General features: G+C 37.1%; 1 protein-coding gene across 1 annotated transcript; it reads right to left on the bottom strand.

Annotated features, from left to right (window-relative positions):
* Positions 1-223: 223 nt before the first annotated feature.
* LOC104119972 (alpha-1,4 glucan phosphorylase L-1 isozyme, chloroplastic/amyloplastic) lies at positions 224-9,749 on the bottom strand. Its single transcript, XM_009631610.4, has 15 exons — positions 9,317-9,749; positions 6,909-7,147; positions 6,599-6,700; positions 6,216-6,392; positions 5,748-6,023; positions 4,957-5,228; positions 4,542-4,659; positions 4,026-4,457; positions 3,776-3,928; positions 2,915-3,043; positions 2,548-2,784; positions 2,277-2,353; positions 1,094-1,280; positions 674-874; positions 224-491 (listed from the first exon to the last, which is right to left on the bottom strand). The coding sequence occupies exons 1-15, from the start codon at positions 9,531-9,533 to the stop codon at positions 375-377; spliced, it is 2,934 nt and encodes a 977-aa protein (XP_009629905.1). The 5' UTR covers positions 9,534-9,749; the 3' UTR covers positions 224-374.
* Between the last annotated feature and the right edge of the window lie 208 nt (positions 9,750-9,957).

Here is a 9,957-nt window from a genome sequence, read left to right as displayed (position 1 = left end):
TTAAAACACGAAAATAACCTCTTACAAAAAATGCAAGGCAAGGTTGCGCACATCAAACTCAATGTAGTCGGGTCCTTCCCCGGACCTTGCGCATAGCAGCAGCTTATTGAATCGGGCTGCCTTTTAGGCAAGTATAAACATCGAATAAAAATGTTACTACCACCCAGAGGATCTGCCAAGTTTGACTACGTATCCAAAATAAACTGAGAATAATGGAAGTGAGTAGCTTATGATTCTCGATCTCTTATTATGTGGTAATATCATCCTCTTACAGATATATACGTTCAGAAAATAAAAGAGAAACAACTCATAATACAGGGATGTAGATTATTTAATGCTACTCACTGTTTTGTTATTTTTCCCTCTTCCGCCTCTCACGGTAATTTCACAGGTTCAATGTTCCAAATGTCTTTGGCATATTCACGAATTGTCCTGTCACTGCTAAACTTGGACGAGCCCGCTGTATTCAAGATTGACATCTTTATCCACCTCTGCAAAACACCAGTCACATATATATTAGACATGAACAAAAACTAGTAAAACCTGGTTTTGCTCAAAGCTTGAAGCATAAACAAGTCATATTTGAAAATGTTAATAATCTGAGTTAATAACATAAACAAACATGAGAAAGTAGATAACATATCCAGAAGGAATTGCAAGCAATTGGACTTACTCTTTGGTCGCGATATGCCTCATCAACTTTCTCTTGGCATTCTATATAACTGGGGAAGTCCTTGCCCACAAGGAAATAGTCAGCACAGCCAAAACCTTCATCTCCTTCCAAGGATCCGATCAGATCATCGTAGTTATATGAGCCAAAAGCACCACTTCTGACAAATTCCTTGACCTCTTCGAAACGTTCATCAGGTACAAACTGCAAAAGAGAGGAAATAAGATTCTTTTACAGCCTACGGGCAAGGTCCATCTAATGATCTAAATGGATCTGACAAGCAACTTTGTATGGTAATTGGTAAAGAAGAATAAAGGGGAGGAGGAGAATATACACAAAAGAAGAAATCTGACCAATTGAAATATATCAATCCAAGAAAAAAGAACATTCATCAAAATGTCAGACAAAAGAAGGTGATTTCACCTTTCCCTCAGCTCTTTCTTTTCTAAGTCCTGCAATTTCATGAGCTTGAGCGCCAAAGAGAAAGAAGTTTTCTTCTCCAACCTCTTCCCTTATTTCAACATTAGCGCCATCCAGTGTACCAATTTGAATACAACCATTCATTGCAAACTTCATATTACTGGTTCCACTGGCTTCCATTCCAGCCGTACTAGTGGGGCAGGAGAAAAAAGAGAATTAGAGACAGAGTCAGACATTTATAAATCTCTATATAAAGCTAAACCTTCATGATTAATGGAAAATATTAGATGTTTGGTGTGGTTATCACATTATGGGGAAATGAATATGCTCACAAAACATTTTCAGCTGTTAGTTGCAACCTTTAAGTACTACCATTAAAATTAAAAAAAATAAAAAAAAGTACTACCATTAACTGACAACATAAAATCATCCCATTTCATGAACCATTAGTTGGCAGCTATTAAATTTTCCTATTTGAAAATTTTTTCCTTGAAATAGACTAGCCACAAGTTCCTCATTTAAGTACAAATCTTTGTGTTAAAATTGGGCAGAAGCATTAAGAACCACCAATAAAGAAAAAGGAGCATGAAGATCAAAAGGTGCTTTCCCCTATTCCCTGCCTTTGATGTAAAGACAGGGTTCACCTGAAATATTCACATCAAATGCATTCACCGCTGCAGCAGATGTTAAAAAAAAATGATGTCGTCTACATAAAGGCAGGACACTTAAGAGAGTCGAAATGCATAAGTAAGAACTGGTGTCTTAACAAAAAATGGTGCCCAAATTAATTTTTTCTATATTATCACATATTGTAGGACCATTATTAGTATCAATTTTTTCTTGTAATAGGTGAAATTCTAAGTAGATTGTATGCATTTTACTGCCGGGAAAATCAAATATCAAATGGTGCTGCTTTGAGTCTGTGAACACATCATTTCTCCATGCACTCAATTTGATGCAAAAATGAACTATGTATTTGGTGAATGCTACAAAATTTAACCTGAATCATTACACTATTGCAGCATGATATCATTCAAAACATCCAAGATTTAAACTAGGAATGAGAACTAAGCAGCTAGCCGACCAATTAATTTTTTTACAAACAAGTTGCTGGATCAATTGTTGCCAATGTAAGCAAATCTATGAAAATAGGCGATTCAAAAGAAAGATGGAATTAGTTAAATACCTGATATGTTCTGATAGATCGCTAGCAGGAATTAGCAATTCAGCGACACTTACATTGTAATCTGGCACAAATATTACCTACACGATAAAAAGGAGAGGGCTCTTCAGGTTGAAGGTGCAGAAAGTAATCACATGATGAAACAGATCCAGAATTATCACTGTCAAAATTGCCGAGAAGTAAACTAAAAATAAAATGACTTTCAAATGCACAAGAAAACAATAGCCTGTATCAAATAAGCAAAAACTTCTAAGACAAATAATCAAGCTGATACCTTCAATAAATCACCTATTTCTGGATCATGATTTATAGTAGCGCCAACATCTGTGATAAACTTTACAATCCTCTTCGCTTGCACATATGTGGCAAAAGCTTTTCCTCCAAATATGCATACTCGGGGAACATATTTAGCCTTTCTTTCTGCAGCTGTCATCTCTTTCATCTTCTTGTACCGATAAACGATGCCGAAGATATTTAACAGTTGTCGCTTATACTCATGAATGCGTTTTACCTGATAATTGGTTTTTCAATTGACAAATGCATGATAGTTTTTTCCAGAAACAAGATATGATTCATAAACTAAGACAGAGCTAACTAATCTCTTATGGCTAAAACTGAAACTCAGATGGAGAAGAACACACCTGAATATCAAACATTGCATCTGGGATGACAGAATACCCTGTCTTTTCTTTGAGAAAGGACACAGCCTTAATCTTGTTGCTCCTTTTTGCTTCCCTCCACTCAATTTGAAGATTTTCATTATCAGCAAACTGTGTATAATACCCGCAGCCCAGTTAGAACATAAAGGTGAACCTTTTAGGCACATACACTCAGTTTGAAATTGGAACTGCTTTGTAAATAGTGATGATGCGTATATGTTGTATTTGTGAAATTGTAAGAAGATGCAGGTTCACCTTAATTTAATTTACATTGTTTTGGTTCATTTTCCTGAAATTATGTAATTTAAAACTCCCAATTGAAATTCAGTTTTCAGTTATTCTCCTAATCTTGATATTTGTTGTCGACGGCATTGACTAAAATTCTGAAAACCAATTGAAAGTGGAGGGTAACCATACATGTTCAGTTTTAAGGGTGCCTAACACCTTCCCTTAGCCAAAGGAATTTCCTTGCCTAATCTCTGTTTTCCATAAACCATTTGAAGTCAATTTTTCAAGAGGGTTTCATTTCAGAACCAAGTTCAAGTTTGGAAAAGAATTTCAAAGAGATTGAGCAAGTGATCTAATACACTTGGCCAATTAGATTGTTTCCTTATGTTAGCTAGTAACTCCAAAATTTTCAAAACACTTTTGGATCGTCAAATCGTCACGAACACTTACCCTTCAAATGTTTCCGAAGATAAAAAAACCATAAGTTTCAAAGATTCTGCGAATTTTTGGAAGGTGCAACAGAGGGATGCATTTTCAACTATTTAAGAATAAACATCATAAATCATCCACTTCATCTTCTTAAACATGCCAAGTCAAAAAAGGCAAGAGAAATACCTGCTGCAGTTCTGCCAACTTTTCAGTATTCAGGACCCAGTCCTCTGTACCAGTCCACTTGGTTATGATACTACTAAGAGGAGGATTGCAGAAACGAATCCACCTTCTTGGAGTCACTCCATTTGTTTTGTTCTGGAACTTTTCAGGCCAGAGCTGTAAACATTAAGAGTAAAATAATACATGAATAACTCAGCTTTACCAAAATCACTGATCTGATGCATATTGAAAGATTCATGCTAATGATGCTTACCTCATAAAACTCATTGAAAACCTCCTCCTTCACAATTTCGCTATGGATCTCAGCAACTCCATTAACAGCATGGCCTCCCACAACACACAGGTTAGCCATGCGGACCATTTTTGGTGGTATAACAGCAGGTTCTGACACCACTGTATTTTTCTTATCAATGTCCTTCTCTGCACCTGGTTCTGGCTTCACACTAGTTTTCTCACCAGTGTCATTCTCTTCACTTTTGTCTTCTTCATCATTCGTCACAACTTCAACTTTGTCACTAACTTCGACTGTTTCAGTATCATCATCAACCGGTCTTTCAGGCTTAGTAAATAAATCCGCAACGGAACTGGGTAAATCAAAATTTTCTAAAATTCTCATAGCAGCCAACTTTTCCTCCAATTTGTCCAGATCTAGTGATCCATATTTTGATACAATTTCATGTACCAGCTGTTAGGACAGCACATTGCAGAAATTAGTCAAAACTTCAACATGCAAAACCGAATAGATTTGTTGAATTTGTAGTTCCATCACCTCCTCGTCAATCATCTGAATGATTTCGACATGTCTAGGGAGCAGCTTCTCCATCAATTCATAACTCCATTTCTCCAGCGCCTCAGGCAAAACAGTATGATTTGTGTAAGCAATAGTCCTGGTAAGTTTCCACCATTAAGGATGTCAGAGTTACTTTAAAAAGTAGGAGCTAATGTCTTTCTGTTTAAAAGAGTGTTCCTATCTCCTGCTATTTTGATGTGTCTGAAGTTTGATGGCCAATCAGTCCATGCGAGCTGAAGTTCATAAATAAGGATCTCAATACCAAAGTATATCACTCGAATCATGAATTTAAAACAAATTCACATGATGCTTACCTGTGCAGTTTATTCAGCACAAATATCAAAGTCAACAGCAACCTCAATATGCTAATGCAAAGCATGTAAATTTTAAGTACCTTTTAGTAATATTCCACGCTTCCTTCCAACTCAAGCCCTTTAAATCTATCAATATTCGCATCAGCTCCGGGATACAAAGAGTAGGGTGAGTATCATTCATCTGCACAGCAACTTTTTCGGGAAACTCTTCCCACTTGATACGATCGCATGATCTCCTCTCAAATCGTGCAATAATATCTTGGAGTGAAGCCGAGCATAAGGTATATTGTTGCTTCAAGCGAAGGATCTTCCCCTCCACTGATCCATCCCCAGGGTAGAGTATGTAACATATCTGATGTTAGAGAAAATCCAGCTTAGCCATCTATTTAATGCTCTGCTATGTATGTCGCTATGTCCCTAATGTAATTTGAAGATAAGCCTCCAACCCCTGCCCTTCCCCCACCCCCACACACCCCCAAAAAAAGGGGAAGAAAGCTGAGAAGAAAAGAACAAGAAAAGAGTAGGTCAAAATGTGCCTAGGACAGACAAGAATGTAGATATCAGGTCTTTTGGTCTTGACCTTTTCTACCAAAAAAAATATAGTCATCAGTCTCCCATTAGATCAGTGTTCTGATCATCCAATGTATAGATAGTAAATCATCTGATAAATTCAAGACAAAGATAAATGCATCTTCATAAAGTCCAATGCTATGATGGAACCCGAAATCATGTCCTATAAGAGTTGTTGGTCTGAAAACGCAGTGACTATTGAGACGGGAAACTGAGAAGGCTCATACTGAAGCCTAAATTTACATTAAGAAAAGGCAAATAGAATATAAAAATGTTCTAAGAAATAAAAGATTAACCGAACCTTCTCAGCGTTTGCTTGGGCTTCACACGCTTTGGTGTGCTCTCCAGAATTGAAAGCAGATAAATCAAAATCCGCTGATGGAACCTGTGTAGACCACAGTCGGAGGTTGATTGTGGTTTTAGTCTTATACCCTGGTATGGGAACATCATATGCAACTGCCTTTATATCCTCTCCACCAATCCAATACCTCTTTCCATCTGATCCTGTAGTGACTTTGCCATAGAATTTGATAGGATATGAAACATCATTCCTCACAATTTCCCATGGACTGCCAAGCTGCATTGACAACTAGCAATAATGAACATCTACATTGCATGAACTATAAAAAGAAAAGTCATAAAGAAAGAGAACAAAGGAATTTGAAAGCTCTAAAGGGAAGAGGTGAATAGGACACAACAAGGATATAAATAAACTTAGGACGTAAACACAGGTGCAATCAAAGAACTAATGAAGTAATAGCAAGCGTACTTCAAGCCAATCTTCAGCCACCTCCTCCTGACCATCTTTAGTAATGCGTTGCTTAAATAAACCATATTTGTACCTAAGTCCATAGCCCCATGCTGGGTAGTTTAGTGTTGCCAAAGAGTCCAGAAAACAGGAAGCAAGCCGCCCCAAACCCCCATTTCCAAGAGCAGCATCTGGCTCCTGTCAGTAATTGTTCCATAAATAACAAGTAGTTAACTCCAACAAAAACATAAACAGGATTGGCTCTTATGGCTTCTCAATACTACAAAACAGTGGATGCACGATGTCCCAAATGAATACACATAGTCCAATTGTTTTAGAGTAAAATCAAAAGAACTTGGAAAGCAAGAAAATTTTCTGATGCATGAGATAAAAGTCACACTAACCTGAGAAGCCACATTTTCTAGATTGTGGCCAAGATTTTTCAGAGCTTCTGCATATGCACCGGTAAGCTCCAGATTACCAATTGCATTCGACAATGCTCTACCCTAAACAGTAGAAGGCATGAATAAAGTCAACTGCCATAGACTTGCTTATGCATGTTTTCAGGAACTTTCATGTGTAACAAATAAATATAAAGACAATTAGCCAGCAAATATCAAACTGATTAATTTCCTATTAATAAATTAGGCCATATCTCTGCAGAGCGAATTAGTATTATCAAAGAGCAAAGAGAAAGTAAGATTAATGAGATACCTGCAGAAATTCCATGGATAGATAGTATGCCTGCTTCATATTCATCTTCTCATAGAAATCATAGGTAGCATTCCAATTAATAAGAAGCGAATCACGGACACTTTGGGCTGTTGCAAAGAATGCCTTAGGGAGCTCAAACCTTTCAGGAGAGAATAAAGGCGTGAATTCTGCATGGTATCTGATACTTGAGGCAATAGATGCGGCATCAGGAGCAAAAGAACTCAGAACACTCTCAGCACCTATATATGTCATGTAAGGGAATAAGCATAAATCCCGTAAATAATAAATTGGAAGGAACCGATGGAAATAACAACTTTGTGTACCAAGTCCTTTGCGTGAGAATGCACGGGAGAAAAATCTATTTTTGATATTCTATGAATTATAATACAATGAGCCCTATTTATACCATACATATCATACTCCTATTCTATGTGGGACTAGGACTAATTCATATTATGTACATAACTATAACACTTTGGAAGTTAGATTTCTAAGCTATCCGGTAGAAGTTTCTGTTAAGAAATGGATATTGGGTCTAACTCAACCTCAAAAGCTAGCTTATGAGGTGAGGATTGCTCAAGACCAATATGGAACAACTCCAAACCCTCGCGCACGCCCAAGCCTGCCAACTTGAGCGTGGACAACATAATATGGGGCCAAATATTGCATAAACCAAGAATCGGGATGAGCCTGGCTCTGCTACTATGATAAGAAATGCTGACTCAACCCCAAAAGATAGCTCATAAGGTAAGGATTGATCAAGATCATACAAGGCGATCAAATATTTCCACATAATGGTTCCATTTTTAGCTTTGAAATAAGCATCAATCTCTTCCACATTATTGCGAAATGATGGTCTAGGAGGGTCTTTCGGAAACAACCTTAATAACTCCTTCGGGGTAGGGATAAGGTCTGCGTACACACTACCCTCCCCATACCCCACTTGTGGGATTTTACTGGGTCGTTGTTGTTGTTGATAGTCTACTTGTATTATGTTAATGTTGTAATTTGAAAGGCAAATGTCATATTTATGTTTTTGGCTCCATGTATACATATGTAGAAAATTGTACTCCCTTTGTTTCAACTTATGTAATCCTATTTCCTTTTTATTCTGTTTAAAAAAGAATGATCCCTTTCTAAATTTGAAAATAATTTAACTTAAATCTATTATTTTACCCTTAATGACAAGCTTTTATACCCACATAAGACTTATGGCATGTTTAAGATCACAAGTTTCAAGAGTATTTATTTCTTTATTAAACTATGTGCTCAGTCAAATAGGTTCACATAAATTAAAAAGAATGGAGTAAAATATCTTTATATAATAAACCATAACCAACTCCAAATCTATTGACTCAAGATACTAGATCCACCTTTGTTCAAATGGTGAATTCTGATTCCTTTTAGCACTCCATTTCGTCATGAAATAAGAAAGGAGCAAGAAATGTTAATGATCTCACATTTCATATTAGAATACCACATTGGATTTTGAAAAAATCCAACGTTGGTTGAGGATATGGGCCGTAGTCTGGTCTTCGACAATCCTCCTCTCACAAGCTAGTTTTTGAGGTTGACTTAGGTCCAAGGTCCATTTTTCTTAATACCGGTTGGACTGATTAGGCAGAAATTAACCAACTTTGATTCACTTAAAATGCAGATAATTGTTGATCTCATGGAAAACCAACACCATAAACTAAACTTTAACTTTCAGAATTTCACAATTTGTGCAAATTTCAGAAACTAAACAACAAGGTCAACAAACTCAAAAAAAAATAGCCGTAGAAACATGCAACAACAACAACAACAACCCAGTATAATCCCACTAGTGGGGTCTGGGGAGGGTAGTGTGTACGTAGACCTTACCCCTACCCTGGGGTAGAGAGACTGTTTCCCATAGACCCTCGGCTCCCTCCCTCCAAGAACTCCCCACCTTGGTCTTGGGGTGACTCGACCTCACAACTTCTTGATTGGAAGTGGAGGGTGCTCACCACTAGAGCAATAAGGAAATGTTAGGACTTAGGAGTAAGATTGACACCTTCATCAGTAATAGGATCCTTAACAATACTGCCTCTGTTCCATTTGATGACACTCTTTCCATATTAGTAAAGAATGATACTTTTGTATATTTGAAAATAATTTAACTTTAAACCTTTCATTTTTAACCTCAATAACAAGCTTTTATTGACGCACAGAAATGTCAATTACATATTCTCAAACTCCATGTCCAGTCATGCACATGAAACAAACAGGAGTAGTTGTTAATCCGAGTGAAAACAGAAGCACCAATCAAATTATACTTTTTTCGTGAAAATCGTAGAAATTAAACAAGAAGGTCAATAAACTCGCAAAAACTATTGTTAATTGATTAGACATTAAAAATAAGGAAACATTAGGAGTTAGAATGAGACCTTCCTCAGTAACCGGATCCTGAACATTCTGCTTCGGCTCACTTGAGACGCTCTTCACGTGGAAACAACGTTTTACACCCCGAAAATCCGAGGTTCTAGTGAGGAACAACTTGGAACTTCTGTTTCTAGAATTGAAACCGATCAATCTCGAGTTTGAGGCGTAATGCTTGTATAACTCTGCTCCATTTGCAGTCGCACAGTACGACGACGTCGCCATTTGCTCTTCGCAGATCTATCTTTTTACCAAATGTTCAACTGAACTCGCTGATTTCAATTTCCAGAGTGAGAAATGGAGAATTTATAAAGGTGAAGAGAATGTGGGGAAGGGAATTATGATCATAGAGAAGATAAATTTGTTGAGTGTTTTGTGTCTACTTGTAGAAATGTCACGTTCCTCTGTTTCTCGATTATCAAAAAGTTAATTATATTCAATGGAATCACGATTATCCCCTGCACCGGGACTAGTAAGTACTGTGGATCTTACTCTACCTAAAATGCATAGTGGGTTTTGATCTCCTACGATCCGAGACTCATGGAAGATTTCTACAAACTTGTACACTTTTACTTCATACCCAAAAGCAACGGGAAAATAGAATAGTTATTCCACACTTGATTTTTTTGTGCTCCAAAATAAGTGATGA

Source organism: Nicotiana tomentosiformis, chromosome 9, assembly GCF_000390325.3.
Source record: "Nicotiana tomentosiformis chromosome 9, ASM39032v3, whole genome shotgun sequence".
Classification (NCBI taxonomy): Eukaryota; Viridiplantae; Streptophyta; class Magnoliopsida; order Solanales; family Solanaceae; genus Nicotiana; species Nicotiana tomentosiformis.
Note: the sequence above shows the minus strand (reverse complement) of the source record. Positions and strands in the feature narration are given on the sequence as shown.

Coding starts and splice junctions, on each gene's coding strand:
- LOC104119972 (XM_009631610.4), bottom strand. CDS start 9,533: ATGGCGACGTCGTCGTACTGTGCGACTGCAAATGGAGCAGAGTTATAC. Junction 7,148..9,316: donor GGATCCGGTTACTGAGGAAG/GTCTCATTCTAA, acceptor TGACATATATAG/GTGCTGAGAGTGTTCTGAGT. Junction 3,929..4,025: donor TTTTCAATGAGTTTTATGAG/GTAAGCATCATT, acceptor TAATGTTTACAG/CTCTGGCCTGAAAAGTTCCA.